The 21,788-nt window shown below is 42.2% G+C and overlaps 1 protein-coding gene across 1 annotated transcript; it reads right to left on the bottom strand.

Moving 5' to 3' along the window:
* Positions 1 to 554: 554 nt before the first annotated feature.
* Positions 555 to 21,212, bottom strand: CPA2 (carboxypeptidase A2). Its single transcript, XM_068550097.1, is given in 14 exon segments — positions 555 to 742; positions 6,841 to 6,925; positions 8,958 to 9,156; positions 10,726 to 10,821; positions 11,963 to 11,989; positions 11,991 to 12,017; positions 12,019 to 12,056; positions 13,761 to 13,859; positions 15,727 to 15,828; positions 17,549 to 17,641; positions 18,247 to 18,381; positions 19,090 to 19,171; positions 21,147 to 21,181; positions 21,183 to 21,212. Coding segments are annotated over 14 exon segments (1,236 nt in total).
* Between the last annotated feature and the right edge of the window lie 576 nt (positions 21,213 to 21,788).

The following is a 21,788-nucleotide window of genomic DNA, read 5'->3' as shown; positions in this document are numbered from 1 at the left end:
AATTAATTAAATAAGTTTAAGGAAAAAAAATTACATATCTTTAAAAAAAAAAAAAAGAAAAGAAAAAGGAATAATCACAATGCAGGGGCTTCCCTGGTGGTGCAGTGGTTATGAAGCCGCCTGCCAATGCAGGGGACACAGGTTTGAGCCCTAGTCTGGGAAGATCCCACGTGCTGCGGAGCAACTAAGCCCACGTGACACAACTACTGAGCCTGTGCTCTAGAGCCTGTGAGCCACAACTACTGAGCCCGCGTGCCACAACTACTGAAGCCCATGAGCCTAGAGCCCGTGCTCTGCAACAAGAGAAGCCACTGCAATGAGAAGCCCGCGCACCACAACAAAGAGCAGCCCCCACTCACTGCAGCTAGAGAAAGCCTGCGCACAGCACTGAAGACCCAATGCAGCCAAAATAAATAAATAAATAATAAATAAATAAATTTATTTTTAAAAAAATAATAAGTAATCATAACCCAACTTTGCTTCAAACCAAAGAGCTTTTTTTTTTTTTTTTTTTTTTTCCAAAGAGCTTTTAATGGTGTTTATTCCCAAGAGCCTTAATAGGGGTGGTCTCGCACATGCTCCATGACTGTCTTCAAGCCAAACCAGGTCTCTTTCACTGTGGGTAAGATCTGATTGGCCAGCAGGAGGAAGTCATATCGATCTGTGTCTCCCAGTTCAAATTCAAATGAGTATTTGATTCCAGAGTCATAGGACCAGTCAGTGCTTCCTCCACTGGCTTGGTCTGAAGGGCAAATGAGAATAACGTCTGGTTACGCTATTCCCACTGGACTCTCACAGCTATGTAACCTCTATATTAAGTTCCACCACTATCAAAAATAAGTCAGGCCCCTATCTGCATGGACCTTGAGAACAGGGATAGCTTAGTAGAGGGCCATGCTTATGAAAAAGTACAAGATTAATTTGAAAAGCAAAAGGTGTTACTCAAACGGACACTATACTTAGCCTTCCTTTGGTGTTCTTAGGAGCCTCTGGCTTCACCCACCCATTTGGAATCCTGCCTGCTCTCCTACTGGCATCTTCTACAGCTTAGGGAGGCTACACCACTTCCTTCTTCAGTTGGGTGCTAGGTGTAAACATTGTTTCCTCTGGTGGGAGAGAAGGGATTACAAATAGAGGAAAAGATTTGGTCCCTGCCCTCAGGGGACTTTCAGCATAAGGATGGAACAGGCTTTGTTCTGATAAATAACATGCCCAGCACCTATATGTGTGAGTAAAACCAACAATGTGCACCTGTGTAATATGTGGCCACTGATGTGACAAATGATAAAGGAAGGTAGCATTAGCCTACAAAGACTTCTGGCAACCATGACTCAGAAGAGCTAAGCAATAGGTCGGGTCTGAGGCCCGTCCGAGGGAGGGCAGGTAGAGGCCAAATAGAGTCACCTAATCCCTAAGAACGGGGCCAAGCAAAGGGGAAGACCAGGGAGGTTATACCAGGGAAAAGTAGGACTAGTGGTTAATATTGGGAATTAACACTATGAACTCTTGTGTCTTGTGTCTTTGCCTTCACCCACAGCAGCCGTGGTAGCACCTGGTAAATAACAAACACCAAATGGCTGCTGACTTGAACTGAATTTTCCTGGGTACCAAAATTACTAATTTATACCTTTGGTGTGGTCACATGACACAGATGATCCCACTAAGAGGTCCACAGTGGACTGGCGTCAGATTGAATCCTGATTCTGCAAATCATTAGCTGGGTGACCTAAGACAGTCACTTATCTGAGTCCCAAATGCTTCTTCTGTCAAATAAGGATAATAATACTACTTACTTCACAGGGCAGTGAGAATTAAATGGGATAATATAATGTTTATGATTCGATCAATTGTTGAGTGTTTATTAAATGTGTTAGACATTATGCTAAATTGGTTTATTTAATCCTCACCTGTGTCACAAGTAGATATTAGTATTAGTCCCATTTTACAGATGAGGAAATCTCAGAGAGATTAAGTGAAGGAGATGGGATAATGTATGTAGAATAGGCATTCAGTAAATGTCAGTGGTGATTATAATCATCATTATCCATAAATGACGAAGATCCCATCAGAAAAGTTGGACCACATTAAGGATCAGAGGTATCTGGAGGAGAGTAGTTCACCAGGAAACGAACAAGCAACATTTATATAGTGCCTTCGAGTTAGTGAACTCTTTTATTCTACATTCTATCTTTAGAGCTTCTCGACAACCCATTTCATAGATGAAAAAACCAAGGGAACCTGGTTTGAGTGACCAGGCTTGAGTGACCTGCCCAAGGTTACTCAGTTCCAAAGTGATGGAACTATAACTCAAACCCAGACCTCTCTCCCCAAGGTCTGTGTTTTATTTCCCCCTGAGAAAGACTCAAGTAACAACTTCTGGACCAAACACCTGTTGTGATGCAGCTCCTTATAGCCCTTTCCAGATGAGAAACTGCCCAGAAAATGTCTCACCCACCACAGACGTTCAGCCATGTCTTGGGTGGAGCGAAGCAGGTATTCAACCCAGAGCTGCATACCAATCGGGGGCAAGGGGCAAAAAGTACTTCATTGGGACTAGTTCTTAGAGGCAGTGCTTGTCCAAGCTGGAATGAGGCCAGAATCAAGGATAACAGAGTCAGCTCTGGACAGAGATGCAGCAAGAACTTGATTCACCATTAATGGTCACATTACAAAAGATCAGACAGCAAACCCTATACTTGTCTGACATTTGCTTATTGGAAGTATCTTCAACATCTGTGACTTTACCAAAAAAAACATACTAAATGTAGGCCTTTCAAGGTCTCCAGTACTTGTAAATACCTCAGAAAAGGAAGGCGGAAAACTAGATTCCTTGTAATAAAATGGCTGAGACCCCATGTATGTGTCTCAGGGGCAAATGATGCCATTCTGCTGACATTCTGAACTCCAGCCTCCACTCAGAGGCGGCCAACCAGAGAAAACATGCATTCCTCAGCCTCAAGTGGCCATAATGGCCTTCTACCCCACTGCCACCACTCAGGGGGCCCTCCTCCCTGGAGGTTCCCCCACCAAAGGGTAGGACAATCCCACATGGGACACAGTTAAAAAGGTCTGGGCAACTGTAAGAAGATCAGTCTTCCCAGAGAATAGCCTAAAAAATATGTAGATAGAGCTCCAAAGCTGTTCATTACATTTGACTTCGGAATTGCCTAAAAGAAAAAGAAGTTTGTGCCAATATGTTCATAGCAGCACTATTTAGCAAAAAGTTGAAACAATCCAAAGGCCCAATAACTGGGATATGGCAGTATAATTGAATAACAAATACCTAGAGTGGAAATAACATAAAACTATGTAGGAAATGTACAATGGAATACTACTCAGCCATAAAAAAGAATGAAATAATGCAATTTGCAGCAACATGGATGGACCTAGAGATTATCATACCAAATGAAGTCAGAAAGAGAAAGATATACCATATGATAGCACTTATATGTGGAATCTAAAATATGACACAAATGAACTTATCTATGAAACAGAAACACACTCACAGACATAGAGAACAGACTTGTGGTTGCCAAGGGGGATGGGAGAGGGATGGATTGGGAGTTAGGGATCAGCAGATGCAAACTATTATATAGAGAATGGATAAACAACAAGGTACTACTGTATAGCACAGGGAACTATATTCAATATCCTGTGATAAACCATAATGGAAAAGAATATGAAAAAGAATATATATATGTATAACTGAATCACTTTGTTATACAGTAGAAGTTAATACAACATTGTAAATCAATTATACTTCAATAAAATAATTTTTTTAAAGAACTATATGGGAAATGATGTTAAATGAAAAAAAGCTGAACACAGACATTGATTACAACTAGATAAATATATTTGTGTTCAATGACAAAACATTAATGAAATTGAAACTGATAATAAAGTATGATCATTATTAGACTCTTTTTTCTATGAAGTTTTAAAAATACATCATAATAGCAAAAAAGAAAGAGAGAGAGAAAGAAAGAAAACCATAATCTGGAAAAAAAAAGAAAAAGAAACTTTCATGATCTGAAATATTACCAAATCAGTAGTCTTGGGATTTCCATTAACTGTTCTAAATATGGTGAGTAAACTATTACTCCTCTGCTCTCCAAGACTCCCATTAAGAAAACCATGACTGGGACTTCCCTGGTGGCCCAGTGGTTAGGAATCAGCCTGCCAACGCAGGGGACACAGGTTTTATCCCTGGTCCGGGAAAACCCCACATGCCGTGGAGCAACTAAGCCCATGCACCACAACTACTGAGCCCACGTGCCACAACTACTGAAGCCTGCGCGCCCTAGAGCCTGTGTTCCACAAGAGAAGCCTCCGCAATGAGAAGCTCGCGCACTGCAAGGAAGAGTAGCCCCCGCTCACTGCAACTAGAGAAAGCCCACGTGCGGCAACGAAGACCCAACGCAGCCAAACATAAAATAAATTTAAAAAAAAAATCAAGTATGCTTTAAAAAAAAGAAAAGAAAAGAAAACCGTGACTAACAAGTGTGCTCTCCCTCAGATTCCCACCATCACCCTCTTACAGATAGAGCTATGTCAGTGTCCCCAGCATGTCGGCACACTCTCCTCTTGTTCAAGCCTGATCTGCCCATCTCTGCTTATCCCTTTCTTGCCCCGCTTCTCCCCCTCTTTGGAACAGCACTGCCTTGGTCATTTCTTCTCTCTCCTATATCTTCCACCTCTCCCTCTCTATTGTTCCTTTTCCCACAATCAATAAACAAATCTCTTAGCTCAAAAACAAAACCCTCCATTCCTCTCTCTCCTCCCCTTCTCATCCATGCTCCTCTGAAGAGTAGTCTACTCACTCGGCCTCCCCTTCTCCCATCCCATGTACTCCTCCAGTTACCCTCACTCTTCTGAAACTGCTCTGGTTATGGTCACCATAAGCTAGTAATGAAAACCCAATGGTAAATGTTCTGTCCTTTTCACATTTGACCTTTTTGTGACCTTTTTGTCATTGTTAACCACTGTCTCCTTCCCTACAATTGCTCCTTCCCTGGTTTCTGAAACGCAAGGTTTTCGGCCTCTCTGCCCAGCCCTGCTGCCATGCCCTCCATCACTGCTAATCACTTCCGCTGCCCAACATCTTGCTCCCCTCCTCTGCCCAGGGCTTTTCCCACTTCAAATGACCTCCTTGCTCTCCTGTTCCAACCACCTTCTCTGTGTCAACTACCCTTAAATCTCTCTCTCTGCAGAATCCCAGGGGCATACAGCCCAAAGCCTACAGGACATCTCCACTTGAAAACACCACAATTATCTCAACCTCAGTATGTCCAGAGCTGAACTCATCTTTCCAACCCCACCCCTCCTTCACCTACCTGGATGTCTCCCTCAGTTAATGGCACCATTCAATGACCATCAGTGAGAAACTCTCCACTTCTGATAAATGACAAAAAACTTTTGATTTTACCTTGTAAATGTCTCCCTTCCATCCTCACTGGCACTGCTGTAGTGTGAGCCATCATCTCTCCTCTGAACTCTTCCTGCTCTTCTTGTGGGATGTTCCTACTTCTAGTCCATCATCACCACATCCTCCATGTTGCTGCTAATGTGTTTTATCTAAAACACAATGCCTCAGTTCGCTCGCTGCCCTGCTGATAACCCTCCAATGGCTTCCAGAATCCTTTGGGTTAAAACCTAAATTCTTTAATATGGCACACAAAAACCTGAACTCCCCCAACTCTTGTTACCACTTTCATTCCTTCTTGTAGTTCACAGAGCCCATCATGCAGTTTCACGTCTGTGCCTTTGCATGTGCTAATGAGCCAGAATGTCCCATTCCTCTTCCTCTTCTCTAGCCTTCAAAACCCTGCCCTCTTCCTAGATGAAATCAAATCCCTCCAACTTTCTAATACTTTTGTACCATGTATAGCCTACTATTGCACATATCATACTAAAGTTTGTCTTCCCATTCATCTCCCATATTAAACAGTGAGTTCTCTGTGGGTTCATTATGTCTCCAGTACTTGGAGACAGGTATATAATCATATACAATGATTAGCACATAGTATATGCTCAATAAAAGTGTGTTTTTAGGCACAGTGGATGCCTACAAAAGTCATTTGTTTCCAAAGGATCCATGGGCATGGGAGCACTAGGGAACTCCTGGGCATTCAACTGTGGGGTCCTGAGTTTCTGGCTTTGTCCATAACAAAGTGAGGGGATTCCTTTGGAGGACTAATAATCTGCATGTGGGTGCATTAGGATTTCCAACAGTGCTGCAGTCATTTCTTGTTCTTATCTCGATTTACTATGGGAGAGAGGAGCATCGGGAAGTCTGACAGCAGGCTCCCAAGCTTTATACCTGCCATTGCTGTTACTCCTGACTTGTCCTCCTCTTTGTTTCCCCAAACTCTGCATGGACAAATGGCTGCAACAGAGTCTATCCACTGAAACCTCTGGGTCCTCTTAAGAGTTGCACCCATTCTGTCCCCACATACAGTCCATGGGTTTACTTAGGGTGTGAGCCTCTCTTAGCCAAGAAATGGGTAATTAATAAAAGTGATAATTTAGGTCAGAGTCTTGATAAATGCCCATTTTCAGGCAAAGAAATTCCACATAATGAGAGTGAGCCGTTAAGGATCAGGACAAGCAGAGCAGAGAACACACAACTCAAATATTTAGGAAGTTCTTTGCTCTAAATACCACATAGTAAGTATCTCATGGAGGAGATCTAGCCTCGCCAAAGAAAACTGTGTAAGTTTGGGTTCCCTGCATTTTTAAGGCCTACCCATTTCATGTCAGAGCATTTAAAGGCTTTGACCCCAAATCACATGGTGCCTGCTATCTTAGTGGGTCATTTGTAAAAACACGTTAGATACTTACAGATGACTAAGCAGATAGGTCCCACTTTGTATTTGGTGCCGTGCAGGCTTGTCAGAGATTGGGCAGCCTTTTGGGCCACTTCATTCTAGAGTGAGAGAACCAAGGAAAGGTGGATAGATAGTGCTTGTCTCTTGGAAGAACAGATGCCCAGTTGCAGAACGTAGAATGGGACAGTCTGATGAACTGGACTCTGGTTAATTAAGCACAACACCCTTTTTGTTTCAACCATTTTCACTGGGAAGTAAGCACAAGTTCGCTTCTGTTGGCTCTGAAAATACAGCAGACCCTCGTTGTTTATTTCACCTTTCAGCTTTTTGCAATAAATACACCAGGGTCATTATTTTGCCACCAGCTCTCCTTGTTCAGGAGTGTGAATGGAAATAGGGTGGGAGTAAGGGGCTAAAGAGAATGTGTACTGACTCAAGGATGTATCCAGGAAGTTGGGTTTTTTTTTAAACTAGATCCCTACATTGGCTTATTTCCCTATGATTGTCTCTTTTTCCAAGAAGTAGAGCTCAGCAAAGTATTTTCCATTATTTGAGGGTTCCAATTTTGACTGATTGAGGCTTTACTGTCCTTGCTAGGGATAAATGTAAGGTCTTGAACTTGGGTCCAGGAAAACGACTGTACAATTACCAGATGGGGGAAACCTGGCTCAGCAGAATACTCACAGAGCCTGGGGGTTTCGGCTGTCAATGAGCCCAGCATGAGTCAACGGCATGACGCCACTGCCAAAAAACTAATGTGACCCTCAACTGCATAAGCTGGATGAGGGCAGTTATGGTCATGCTCTATGCTATGCTTGTTAACCCCACAACGCGAGTTTTACATTCACTTCTGGGAGCTGCCCTTGAAGAACACAGACAAATCAAAGCATATTCGTAAAATAGCAACCAGAAGGGTGAGGGAAGTTGGGAACATATTCTGAGTGCTTGAAGGGATGGGGGTACTTAGCAAGGAAAAACCTAGGAGAAGCAGGTTACTAATCTTCAAGTAATTAATGAATTTGCCTCTCAAAGGGAAATAAACTTGCTCTCTGGAGCAAGATGATAAACCAGGGCTGGTATGTGAAAACCATAAGCAGAAGGCTTGAGCTCAAACAATCAAATCTGCCCCAACATGGAAAAGGCTCCCTTGGAGGCAGGGAGCTATCCAATCATAGGCTGGATGACTATATGGTAGAGATTTAAGCACCAGGTTTAGGTAATGTAAGGTTATCTTACATTAGATAAGAGCTACTAAAAGTACCTTTGACATTCAACCCTGACATCCTCTCTCCCTTGATTCAACCTTTAGTGATAATATTCACCATCAAAACCCTGAAAACTGGCTTACAGGGGCTAAAATGCAACTGATGAGATGAAAGATACACCTGAATTTGAATAATCTATTCCATTTCTGCTAGCTGCTGACAACAATGTACTTGAAAGTAAACTGACCAAAAGGTCCCATCTCAGGACTTATCTCTAATATATGGGTTTCAAAAACCAAGCCTAAAAGCCATATTGGAAATATTTGCACATTCTCTTCAGCTGGGGTAGCACCTGCTCAATTATAAGCAGCCCCCTGAGATGTCACCATCTGACTTAAGGCTGCCACCAGTTTGCTCATTCCTGAAACAGGAAAGACGACGGAGGGTATCAAGTGATACCTTAGGGAAGTGTTTTATGCCCAGCATACACCAGTGCAGCATGATGACGGATCACAGAGCCAAAGACACCAGGAAGGTATAAGGCAAAGAGCTGGAGGCAGCACTGCTTAGCATAGAGCAACTGACTACAAATCCAAGAGCTTCAGGTCCAAATCCAAGTGATTATTTCTTAAGCAACAGAAAACACATCCTGGGAATTTATAGTCAAATCAGGCTCCTGCTCATCTAGATTAAGGCAACAATAATTTCATGAATTCTATTTCCCAAGGAAATTTAATTTAGGCAAGTCTTTCAAACCTTTGCCTGTGTCACAATCTTCTCAGCGGTTGGACATATTATGTCTCATTCATCTTTGTAACCTGTCACTAGTATACCCCCATCTCAATACCTATCTTTATGACTGAAACTTATTTGTCCCCACCATGGATGTTTGTGTCCAAGCTGAAATGAAGTTTCAGAAACTTACCAGCTCATCAAATTTATGTGACTCGGCACATGTATACCCATAGGGGAACATCAGCAGCTGGGAATAGCTGTGGAAGGTAATGAAGGCCGTGACTTTGCCAGGACCCTTGATAAAGTCCACTATGGATTTCACTTCAACTTCAGAGTTGGCACTGGGTCCACGGTATGAGTCAGAGCAAGGGTTGTTGCTGGTTCCAGGTTGTGATGGGATGCAGAAGAAGCCAAGTGAGAACAGTGAGCTTTAAGGAGACAGTGTATGGAGGCAGTTACCTTGCATCACTTCAGTTCCTCCTCTGGAAATCAGAGCAAGATTGTCATTGTATTAGATTGAATTACTACCTAAAGACCCAGTCAGGAGACCTAACTCAAGAGATTCTGGACACATCTCTCTTCTTTAAAAACATGGCTCCTCTATATGGCAGAAAGAACTATCAAATTAAATCATCTCCTCTCTGTGGGAGTTGTTGGAAGAAAAACTAGATTTAATATTATAGATGGAATTCCTGCATTGGGTGGGAGTTGAGCAAGCTCATTTTCTGGGATTTCTTCCAATTCTTAGAGCCCAAGAGTAGAAGATTCTATGCGTCTGTACTTCTAAGTCACAAAGCCTCAAATGCAAGGAACCTCTGATACCCTTTCTGTGGTGAGGAAGTCACAATTACTTTTGACAAAAAGGCTACCTTTGGCCTCATTTTATCAGCTACTGGAGTTACTCATGACCACTGAAGTGAGCCCACTGTGGCCTGGCCAGGGCTCTGAATGCTAGAGAAACTCTGAGGGGACAGGTAGAGGCTGGGACTCCCCAGAGTCTCTAAATGATACGGACAAAGTATATATACAACCTATCACCTCATTTGGAGATTATTTAATAAGAACAACATCCCAGGAAAACTTTTGACTTTGAATTGCTGGACATTGTTCAGTATTTTGGATCTGATGCTTTGATTTTTTTTCTTTCCTACACTAAAAAAAAAAAAAGAATTTGTAAAAGCAATGAATGAAGTTGCCACTCATCCATATCCTGTCAGTGTATCCTTTCTTGGTTCAATGATTCTCATTAATTCATCTGTCTTTCAAGTCTTTAGTGATTGCCTTCTATGTGCCAGACACTATGCTAGGTGTTAGGAACACTGCAGTGGAAAAGACAGTTTCTAACGTTACTGCTATCATACCTAATGAGGAAAAACCAAACACATTTTAACTCTGTGATTAGAGAAACATAAGGGGTTTTAACTGGTGCCTGAAAGCAAAAAGGAGCCCCCCAACCAGCCTGGCACTGGACCCCGAAAAATTAGAGCTGTAAGTCAACAAAGGCAGAACAGGAAGCAAGTATTTTCTCTTTGAATCTATTTTGAAAATCAATTTCTTAATCTTATTCGTACTTCATTTTAGTTTTTTTTCTCTAAGCATCCATAGATGATGTAATGCTTCTCCTGTGACTAGATCCCAACCCCCTCTAGTGGTTGGTTCAGGGCTTCCTGAGGCTTCCCGCCACCACACAAAGTCTTGCTCTGGAAGCTCAGAAGCTGAGCCGGGATACAGCTTATGGGAAAACCAAGATGTGAGACAAAATATATTAAATGCTCCTCAGAGCTCAGTGACAGCACTGTGTGCCTGTGAAGGGAATTTAGTGAAGTGTTTTTCAAATAGGTTTTTAAATAGCTTCAATCCTGAATGGGCTTAGCAGGCTGACAGCACTGCAGAGCCATGCAAATAGCTATCTGGCCAGACAACATCTGACTATCCCTGGGGGAAAGTCCCCGTGCTCACCTCCAAAACCCACATCCCAGTTCCGGTTAGGATCAACACCAACACTGAGGCTTCCAGATACCTTGAACCAGGTCTTCTGCCACATACGATTCTTTAAAATCCAACGGAAAGAAAATACAGGGAAAAAAAAGACGGTCATTCAGTCCAATGAGAAGTTTCCTTTAGAATTCTGTTAATTTCTCTCAATCCCTCACGGGAAAGCCCTTTTGGAATTGCACTCATCTTTCTTGCCCACAGACTTGACCAGTAGTCCTCACACAGGGTTCTGCTTGGAGCTTCTCGGCCGTCCCACCGAGGCGAGAAGTAAATAAGCCCCCATCTCCTCCAATGAATACCTGCCAAACCATGTTCCGTAGAACCACAGTCCTCTCAAACGTCAACAATACAATAACAACAAAAAACAAAAATTAAAAAACAAAAAAATAGTGGGGAGAGGCCGAGGGTTCTGTGATAGAACATTTTGGGAAAATACAAGGTTAAACTGGCTAATTTACTTCAGAACTTCTGAAGTTTTTTTTTAATGCTTTAATGTTTTTTATGAAGCTCCAAGAGAGGGATACAGTGGGCGGTATTTCCCAAACTTGACTGTGGAACCCTTTATTCATAGGGTATCTCATGAGACGAGTACTACTATTTCTACAAGTTCCTTCTGAACACACGTTGAAAAATGCTATCGTAGTGTGCTCTCTCCAAAAATAAACTTGAAGCTCTGATTCATTTTGAATATATGTGGGGTCACAGTTGCCATAATGGTGTTCTGTAATGAGATTTTTAAAGAAAAAAAAAACTGCATAACTCGTTTTTGTGATATAACAGAGGATTTCTTCTACAGATTGTAAGTAAAATGCCAGATGCATTGTACTGCCTACCTAAATCCTACAGCAATCTAATTGTCAGCAGGTAACATCCGCCTCCTCTTTTCTATCAATCCTACCATCAAAACACAGGGATAATTGGAACAAATCTCCTAGGTGACTCACGGTGAACACTGAACTCTAATAGCCCAGCCTAACAGCTGAAATGAGCTCTGACCAAGGCAATATGGAAAGATATCGTGTGTTGGAAAATGAAATGATTGTAAACATCACTATATGCCTCAATTCAGGGCCACTACTGAGAGATGAGGCATTCCGTTTAGGGTAAATCAAGAACAGAAAAATCACTTTTGTTTTGTTTTGAAGTTCCTACACATCTCCTTAAATTCTTGTTGAAGAGAGAAAGTCCAGGCTTCCTTTGGTTTGAGAGAACACATAGCCATCAGAGCAGCAGGAAGATATCCATCGTATCCAATCAAAGTGATGGATGGGTCATTTCCATAATCAGAGGCAATCTGAGCAGAGACAACAACATATATGTCAATCTCATATTCCCCTTTCACCAGGGAACAGAGGAGAGAATATTAAGGCAATGTGTTTTTTCCAAACATGAACTATCACTGCTGGTCAGTGAGAGTCTTCCAGGACTAAAGCCCAATCTCCTATTAATGTGTTTAATACGACGCCAGTGTTGATACTTTTATTTCCAATCAGAATAATTTACTTATATTAAATAAAAATCAGGTATCACTTATCCATTCTCTCTCAAAAGCAGAATTCTTCCAATTAATTTTAGTGAGGCATTTTGCAATGGTGGGCAACTGTGTTTGTGGCTCAGAGGGACCTATGAACCAAAGAAATCTTTTCAGTTTCCTTAATCACCACACAGGCTATACCTTCTCAAAAGTACTCACGACCAACATCAGATTACTTAATTATGCAGAGACTTCTCTAAAGACCCAGAGAACCAGTTAAATTCCATTTGGGGAATTACATTTCTACTTGTGATCAATTGCAGTAGAGTTGAAGTTTCTGCTGGATTAAAATTTATTCATTTCCTGTGCTCAGCCATCCTAAGGCATTATTATTCAACTGTTAAATATCCATTTCATAATACCCTAAAGGTAACTGCATTTTAATTGAAGGGAAAAATGTATCAGCCGGTATGCACGTGGTTGCACATGCTTGAATGATCTGATGTGGATTGGTTTCCTTTGCTCATGAATTAACATTCTGATTTATAGCATGTCATTTTTGAATTACTTAAGAAATACCAGACTAGGTCACAGCCAGCACGGTGTCCTGACTCTAATTCCAATGAACATGTGGAAGAGAGATATTGCTACACCCTAACTTTAAGTCAGATTTGGAAATTTTTCAGAACCCAAAAACCCTCAACGAGTTCCACTTTGTATCTGTAGGTCAAAGTAACTCTTCTAGCACCTGTTTATATTCTCTATCTGAGGTCCTTTTGTGATTTTATAGATCTCTAGTACATCGTGCCACAGCCCTAGGAGCTCCAGGCAGCAAGCAATGTTCTCTAGTCTGTTCTTATGCTGAAATCTGACTCTTGGTGTCCTTACTTGCCACCCTCTTAATCTCTTTTAGCTCTCACTATCTTTTTTTTTTAAAATTTATTTCATTTATTATTTTTGCCTGCATTGAGTCTTTGTTGCTGCGCATGGGCTTTCTCTAGTTGCGGCAAGCAGGGGCTACTCTTCGTTGCAGTGCACGGGCTTCTTATTGCAGTGGCTTCTCTTGTTGCAGAGCACGGGCTCTAGACACGCGGGCTTCAGCAGTTGTGGCACGCAGGCTCAGTAGTTGTGCCTTGCGGGCTCTAGAGCACACGCTCAGTAGTTGTGGCGCATGGGCTTAGTTGCTCCACGGCATGTGGGATCTTCCCAGACCAGGGATTGAACCCGTGTCCCTGAACTAGCAGGTGGATTCTTAACCACTGCGCCACCAAGGAAGCCCGTAGCTCTCACTATCTTTTAACAGAGCACGCAGTGGCCAGCAGGTTGGGGGAGTACGGAGGTACATGCCAGGGTGCTGGGTGGGGCAATACCAAATTAGGTTTGAATGGGTCTGTTTCCTGACTGTGTGACAGAGAAGGGATTGGGATGAGAGCGTCAGCCATAGGACCACAGGGATTGCTGTGAGGTTAGGTGGGGCCTGACCCCAGAAAGACAAAATAAATGGGGAATTTTGGGCAAAATGACCTTATTTGCAGTTCACAGCGCAATAGCTTGTGTAACTCACTCACCGTCATGGATCCCAGCCTCTAGCCAGATAGCCAGCTTGTCTCCTCCCGTGCTGAGCTGCAAAACAAGCATGGAAGTGTGAATGGCTCCACCACCACAGACCCCTTGTCTGTTCCTCTTTCTGTACTTGATGTGGTTGAGAAGGAGGAGGTGTAGACAGTGATGCTGTCAATTAACTTTGCATTTAACATGGGTTTTTTTTGTCCCTTTCCTTTAATGTAAACTTAAATACAGGCTAACAAGAGGGGCATCATTTGATGTTTGTAAAAAATCATTGCAGATAATGTGATGACATGAAAATATGTTCATCATATGCCATAAATTTTTAAAAATAGATTGCCAAATAGTATGATACCATTTTTATTTCTTAAAAGGCTAGCTCATGTGTATGTATATATATGTACACACACAAACATAGGAGAAAAAGGGAAGGGGGAAAGAAAAGAGAGGAAAACATAGAAAGATGTACAACAAAATGTTAATAGCTATCAATCCCATAGTTGTGGAATTAGTGAAAGAGGGATTTTTTCATTTTTTGTTTCTCTGTTCTCCATTTTTTGCAATGATTGTGTTATTTTTGTAATAAAAATGCTTGTGATAACCTTTTGAGTCCTTCCTAAAAACAGGATGGTAGGCTCTGGAAGTCCTTTCCAGAGTTTAAATTTTATGATCTAAAGGACTCAGTTTTATTTGGAACAGTGGCTTTGCCAATTGAATCAGTAAATGGGGAGGAAAAGATTATTTTTGCACCATCAATTTCTATCTTCCTGCAGCATTCTAAACATCACGGATAAGGTAAATGAGAAATGTAAATCCCTGCTAAAAATTACTTTTCAAGCGTTTTGAGAGTTTTAGTTTAAAGTGTTTCATGCTTTTTCCTCCAAAGAGCTCAAATAGGGAACTTTGGAAAACAAATAACATTCTCAACCACGAACCACCGAAACACCCGGGAGAAGGAAAGGCCAGGAAAATCCAAGGGGGAGGAGAATCTGGGGTTTCCTGACCCAACTGTAGGAGAAACAGGGAAAAGGAAATCAAAAGAAAAGAAGGTAGTAAATATGAGCAAATGTGCCACGGTGTCATAAAGTAGGCAAACCACTCCTCCCAGGCCTGCTTTGGGAGAACCGCTCTGGGGAAATCGATCTGTCCCAGTGAGTCCGTTGGTTCTCAGCCATAACGTTTCCAAATTTAGCAGGGAGTCGTGACATTATCTTTTTTTTTTTTCCCCCTTAACAAACTCTTTCTAGGAAATCTGGGGAAATACTTTTCACTCTTTTGCAAGGCAAGGTGAAAAAGCTTGAAATTAGCACTAACTGTTGTCAGCGCGTACAGGTTGAAGTAAAACCATAACCTTTTTCCGGCTAGCAACTAAAAAATGCCTGCGTTTCTGGGCATTTGCCTTTGCCGTTTGGTTGCCAATCATTCTGCACAAGAAGAACTCTTTTGGTTTTAAATGCGGCTTCAGCAAGTACCTGGAACTTTTATTTCTTTTTCTTTTTTAAACTCTCGGTTTTAAAAAAAAAACAAAAACGAAAGAAACGAGTAAAAGAAAAACAAGGCACAGCACGGCTACCTTGATTAATTACAGAATACCTCCCCCTTCCCCGCTCACCCAGGGGCCCGCACCACCTCCCCCTTCCTCTGTTCCTATTGGTGCATACGCCTGTTTCCCTGAGAGCAAATCTATCAAGAGGAGAACATTAATTCACTCCTGCAGACCTGCGTCAGCTCGCGCAATAAAAAGAAAAAGAAAGGGGGGTGGGGGAAGCAGGGAGGTGGATAGTCAAAACCAGCAAGGACTGGTTAGGAGGAGAGGGGAAAAAAAAGGAACAGCTCTGCAGGCAGAGCCTGGACTGATAGCCCGCCTGGGAAGAGCGAGGTTCTAGAAGCATCGAGAGGAAAAATCACCACTGCACCTGTGTACCTTGAGCACGTTCATGGGCCGGTTTTTGAAAGAATAGCCAATGTCCACTTTGCTCACTAGACCAGGGTGCTCAGCAACGAGGTTATCCATTTCTCAGGAAATCTGAAATGTTTAAGATGAAGAAATAGACATTTGCGAATGAATAATCTGGTGCATCCATCAGTGACTTTTCTCTCTCCTCCATTTCCATCCCCTCAGGGAATGGAGAGGACCACACGGCAGATGCTGTGGGACTGGGGACGCTGGAATCAAAGCTAAGAGATGATGAGTCACTGGGCATCCGCAGGGGCTGGGAAAAGGGAAGCCATTTTGTGGTAGCGGATCCGGCTCTTTCCAGTTTTGTGCTTCAAACAAAATGGCACTGCTCTGGTTTGCCTGTGGCTTGCCTCAAGCCAGCTGTGAGGTGGAACTTTCCCAGCCAGAAAGCATCTTCCCCTCACTAGCAGAGAAACACAAATGGTAGTGGCACCAAAAAAAAAAAAAAGGTGGATTTAGAAGCAGGCGCTGCAAAATGCAGCCGGGCTGGTTCAGACCGGGGCATCGGGGTGCCTGCCTCAGAGGCACTTCTGCCACAAGCCACTTCGGCTCCTATTTGCAGGGCTGATTGCAATCCTGTACAGCTGGGGCACCCAAACTGTGTCCATGACTGGGATTGAGACATGTCTGGGCGTGTCTGGAGAGTGATCGGCATGAAAACGGCTCCTCCAGCTGTTGCCAGCATTTGGTCTCGTAGGACAGCAATTTGTGAGGCCAGGCAAAGGAGGGAGCGCATCCTGTTTCGGCCACTCCCTTTTCTCACTCACTCTCTGTACTGGTCCACAGTCCCTACTCTGAAACCCTTTAGGGGCCATACATATTTCAAATTAAGATTTGTGTGTGTCTGTGTGTGTGTCTGTGTATGCAATTTAAAAAAGGTAGAAAGATACATTTTACACACGTGGCAGTGCTCCATACTCAAGCACATTAATATTTCTGGCAGTAAAATAAGTGAGTAGCAAGTCAGTTCAGGTCAGATTTTGCCGCTAAATGAGTTTAGGTCGGGTCAGGGTTTGCCACCAAATAAATGCAGGGGGAAAACTGTTTTCTAAGTTCTCTGCATTTTAGAATTGCTTATTTAGGGAATCAGCACCTACCAGATAATCTCCTCTCTGGCTCTTTCCTGCTCCTCCACCTCTCCCCTTAACCCCCAAACCCCATCTCCTCATCCCCTCCCCCACCCTCCCAAATCAGTTAGTGCAAGCAGACACCTGTGCCCCCCAAGAAAAGCTATGTGTCACAAAGAGGCAGATGTAGCACTGTCCAGGCGATCCAGGTGAAGGAAGGGGGCATTCTTCACACCAACAAAACTCAGGAAAGATAGCAGAGAGATTGCACAAGACTTTGCTGCCATGAGGTCTAGGAGAATTTGGCAGGTTGGGAGACTCCACCGTCGGCTGGAAGTCAGTGGTATCAAGTGTCCCCTGATTCCATCATCAGTGGCAGCCATGAAGCACAGCTCTCAGATGGCTTGTGGGTGGCACAGGTCAGAAATCAGCCAGGGGACCTTGAGGGGAGAGTATGAGCATTAGCGGCTGTCTTGTGCTCACTTAAGCCACTCCTGGACACGTCTAAATAATGCAGTGGCTGCTGGGATGGGCAGGTGGGCTTCAGGTCCTAACTTAAGGCAGTGACACTGATACTGGCTGTGAAATCCTAGGGAAATTTGGAGAAGTTAGGAAATAATATAAGAATAATTTCCATTAAATCACCAAGTGGAAGTATAGGCCTTGTTATCAGAGGAAAGCATGGCCCATTTCTCTGATGTTCATTTTGAAACACCTACCTCTTCCAAGGTATAGATAAGCCTCAAAGTTGAAGTTACCATTCTGTTCTCTTCCCTAAGGAACATTTCTTCATTCTCCTCGTCCAAGAGAACCTAAATCAGTCACACCTATGATTAGTTTATAGCAATGCATTTGAATCTACAGTTGTGAGGGAAGTGGTGACATTCAGGTCCCCAGTCCCAAGCATTCTTCTTTCTGTCCTATAGGCTTTGGGGTCATGCCTTTCCCTTATTCTGGCAGCACCCTGAAAGGGGATGGGGCATTAATGGGACTTCGGGCCAGACAGATGCTGCAAATATAGGATGACAGTCAGTCCTGTGGTTGTGTTATGGCTCATTCTCCCTTTCTGGGAACCCAGGGTCAGAGGTAACCTCCAATTAAAAACTAAATGAGTAACAACTTACATTTGCCTACTTTGACTCACACTCTTCAGTTTGCCCTTTGTATTTCATGCCAGAGACTCTTTTTTGCCCTTTCCATTACATTTTTTATTACCATCTCCCACATGTACCAAATGCAAAAAAAAAGAGGGATAGAACCTTCCTACCCACTGCAGGGGTAGTCCAGACTTCAGGAAGGCCCTAGTGGTACCCACAGGTCCCTTCCCTGGCAGAGGGTACACAAGGATAAAAGAGGGTGGACCTTCATTTCATATGGACCAGCAAGCCTCTGGAAGAGTGGGCTGTGGGATAATTACTTGAACATCTTCAATCACAATGGGATAAGCAATTACCTTGGACTTTAAGGAAACTTCGACTGCCTGGATGCTGACAAAGGGAACTCGGACATGGATTGTCTCTCCTGGGATGGTGGGTGATTTCCAGAAATCAAGCTGAAAGGGATAAAAGGCCAAAGCAATGACTGGGTCATTCCAGGGAAATGGACAGCTCAGCGTGAATAGATTTCAAGAAATCAATTCGTTATCTATTTTACCTCAAGCCTCCAAGACTAGAATCATTGTGGAATCGCTATGATGTTGCAAGAAGTGTTTTTAAATGTCCAAGCATCAGCATATGTGTTATATGGTTTTCCCCCCATATGGTTAAATATTAAAACTGGAAGAAGGTAAAGATTATTTAAAACTATGGCAGTTTTTTTTAACAGTTGACATTCAAGTGACCCAATTCATTTCATAACAGAATATTAATACTATAAATTATTTAGGAGGGAAATAATGCATTAAAGGTGCTCAATAATTTTTCAAAATAACTTTCACATTTGATTTCTCTTTTCATTCTTATAAAACATCTGTGAGATAGAAGAATGGTATATTTATCCTCATTATACTGAATGGGAGAGAAGTCAGTATGACATTGGGCAAGTCACCTACCTTCTCTGAGATGCAGAAGGTAGATGACTTGCCCAATGTCATACAGTTGGGACTAGAGCCCAGGTGTTCTGGATCCCAGCTCCATGAGTTAGCATTCCATACTTCTCATCAGAGAAGACAAGATACAATCCAAAGTAAGAGATCTTAGTCATCGTGTCTAACTGTGGAGTATTCACTCTGGGAAACAGAAGCCCCCTCCAGGACAGATACCTGAAGATGTTCTTCAGCCTCCAATTCCACCAGAGTTTTTATTTGTTCTTCATTCCTTGGTCTGATCTCAAGAACTTGGTCTCTAAAAAATATTAACCACAGACATGACCTTAAAAACAAAACCTCGACACTGTTTCCTGTTGCTTTCTGCTCCTGTTAGTCTCCGCATATAAGAGGTTAATGCAGCAGTCAGTAATCTCTTTGACAATCAAGAAATTAATAAATAGTATACTGACCCACATCCCCAGAATGAGGAGTTGATAGAATGGCTTTTCTTCCCCCAAGGAAATGTTATCTAAATAATAATTAAGAGCTGTACCTAATCCTAGCAGGAACTTTGCCAATAAAGTTACCTTTCCTTTAGCTAATGATTATTTATCAAGTAACACCTGCTGCTCATAAAGCATCAGCTTTTAAAACTTGTCTGTTCCTGTTTTTCAGAAATAAGTTTTAAAAAGGTAGAATAATTAATTTGGTGCTTATAAGTGCTCAAAAGAGGAATCAAATTTACATCTGGGTAGACCTAGGGTGTTTTTGTTGTTAACTGAAATGTATCAGAGTTCCATCTCCAAACCCCATTCATGTGACCCAAACTTGGGGTATTGTTAGGGACAATTGAAACCCAGACAAATCATGGTGTGTGTGTGTGTGTGTGTCTCTCTCTCTACACACACACACACACACACACACACACACACACACACAATGAGTAATGAAGGATATCAAGGACTCCTTGGCAGCAAAGAGAAGTTGCAAAACAAGCAAACAAATATCCTTAAAAAAAAGTTCAGTAGTAGAGCTGGATTTCTTATAGCCCTTCCTTGGTGACAAAGGATTTTCCTCTCTCCCTTTCTCTGAGTAGGCTGACTTCCTGAGTCACCGCCCTGCCCATTTATGCGGTGGGGAAGGGATTGGTACAAAGAGCCATAATAAGGGACCAGAACCCAGACCCTCTGAAATCAAGTATCATCCAATTTCCAGTGAACTCCAGTGGAATACATAAGTGATAGAATGTGAGCTCTTCAAGTCTCTTCTGCCTCCCAGTATCCACTGGCCATAGATGGTCTGAAAAATCTTCCATTCGAGTCTCATTCCTTTTGGTTAATGTATAGACTCCCAGGAGTCCTCCTTTAAAATGGGAAGGCACTGGGAAAAGTAATACATTGGGCTAATATTTCCTGGTGTGTGTTCTAAGGAATAATAGCCCTTTGAGTTGTTCAGCATAAATAAATAAATAAATAAATAAATAAATAAATAAATAAATAAATAAATAAAGGTGGGGAGGAGTTTGAGGATCAAAAAAAAAAAAAAAAGGATAGCTGCAGCAACCTAGATCCCCTCTTATAGATTTACAATACACACTAATTTAGTAAAAGTTCCTAGAAATTCTATAGTTTGTTTAACCCTCTGATTCCCAAATTTATTTGATCACCCACTTTTTTGGGCCAAATTTATTTGGCCACTTCATTAGTTCCCTGGAACACTCTTCAAGAAATGCTGTCTAAAGCTCTTTATAGAATCTTGAAACCAAAGTACTTTGGAGAAAACATGGATCCTACAAAGCCATGAGAGTTGGATTTGGGCTGAACTCTGCAGCTCTGGTCCTCCCACTTCATGAGGTCCCACTGCCTAGACACTAGATCTAAAGATGGGAGGACTTAAGGTGACATGGAGGATGAAGTCCGGAAAGGTAGGGAGGAGGATGGGAGAGTAACCCAGCACTTACTGAGATGACACAGAGACAAATGACCAAACAGCTTTATTTTCACTGATGTCTGTCATCCCCACATTCTGATCATCAGAGGGGAAAAAGATTAAGGACAGAGAGAAATAGGGTGCATGTGTTCTGTTTTCACTTTTGTTTTTTTTTTTCCTTTAAATTCATTCATCTCTTTTTTTATCACTCATTCCTATTATTTCCACTACCCCCTCTCTCCAAATCTAAAAGAACTCTGAAAATGCTGAACGCTTACACTCATTGTTCTGCAACAATCCAGTGAGATACTCTGTGAATCAGGTAAGCAAAATTCAAATAGGCATCAGAAAGCATAACTTACCCCACAAATGTTTCTCGACAGTAGATATGCCCCCAAAAGGGCACCAGAAAACAGGATCAATTGCATAGTCAAGGATCTTCCAAGAGTCCAGAATTCGGTGTCACTCCTGAACTTTATTTCTAGGGACCACGGCTGAGGCTGACCTGTTGGCAGTCTAAGAACTCAAGTAAATTCCCACAAGGTAAAATTCCCACCTGCATGTCAAATTCTCAAGACTGTAGACACCCACCTGTGTGATATCACCAATCCATACATTTTATATTCTTTCAATGAGATAACAAACTTTGATGGAAAGAAAACAAAATTGCTAGAGCATACCAAGGGCAAATCATGCCTTTATGATTTAGAACATAAAGTGCCACTAACTCTGACCAGTGATAGAAGCCAGACTGATAGACCTAGAGGTTAAAGTCTTTTCTGGGTCTCTGACAGAAAAGGGGCACAGCATTTATAGTAATTACTCAGGCATCCTGTCTATCACATTCCATTAGTTGGCTCATTTGTTTATTTTTATAATGTTTACCCTGAAACACTGCAATCACTTAGTCCATATCTGCTGAATCTCCCTGTAGATGTGGTCTGTTCCAGTCTTCACACTATACTAAAACAAAACAGAAGGCCTTTTAATATTCAATTTTGAAC

Source organism: Eschrichtius robustus, chromosome 8 (genome assembly GCF_028021215.1).
Source record: "Eschrichtius robustus isolate mEscRob2 chromosome 8, mEscRob2.pri, whole genome shotgun sequence".
Taxonomy (NCBI): domain Eukaryota; kingdom Metazoa; phylum Chordata; class Mammalia; order Artiodactyla; family Eschrichtiidae; genus Eschrichtius; species Eschrichtius robustus.
Note: the sequence above shows the minus strand (reverse complement) of the source record. Positions and strands in the feature narration are given on the sequence as shown.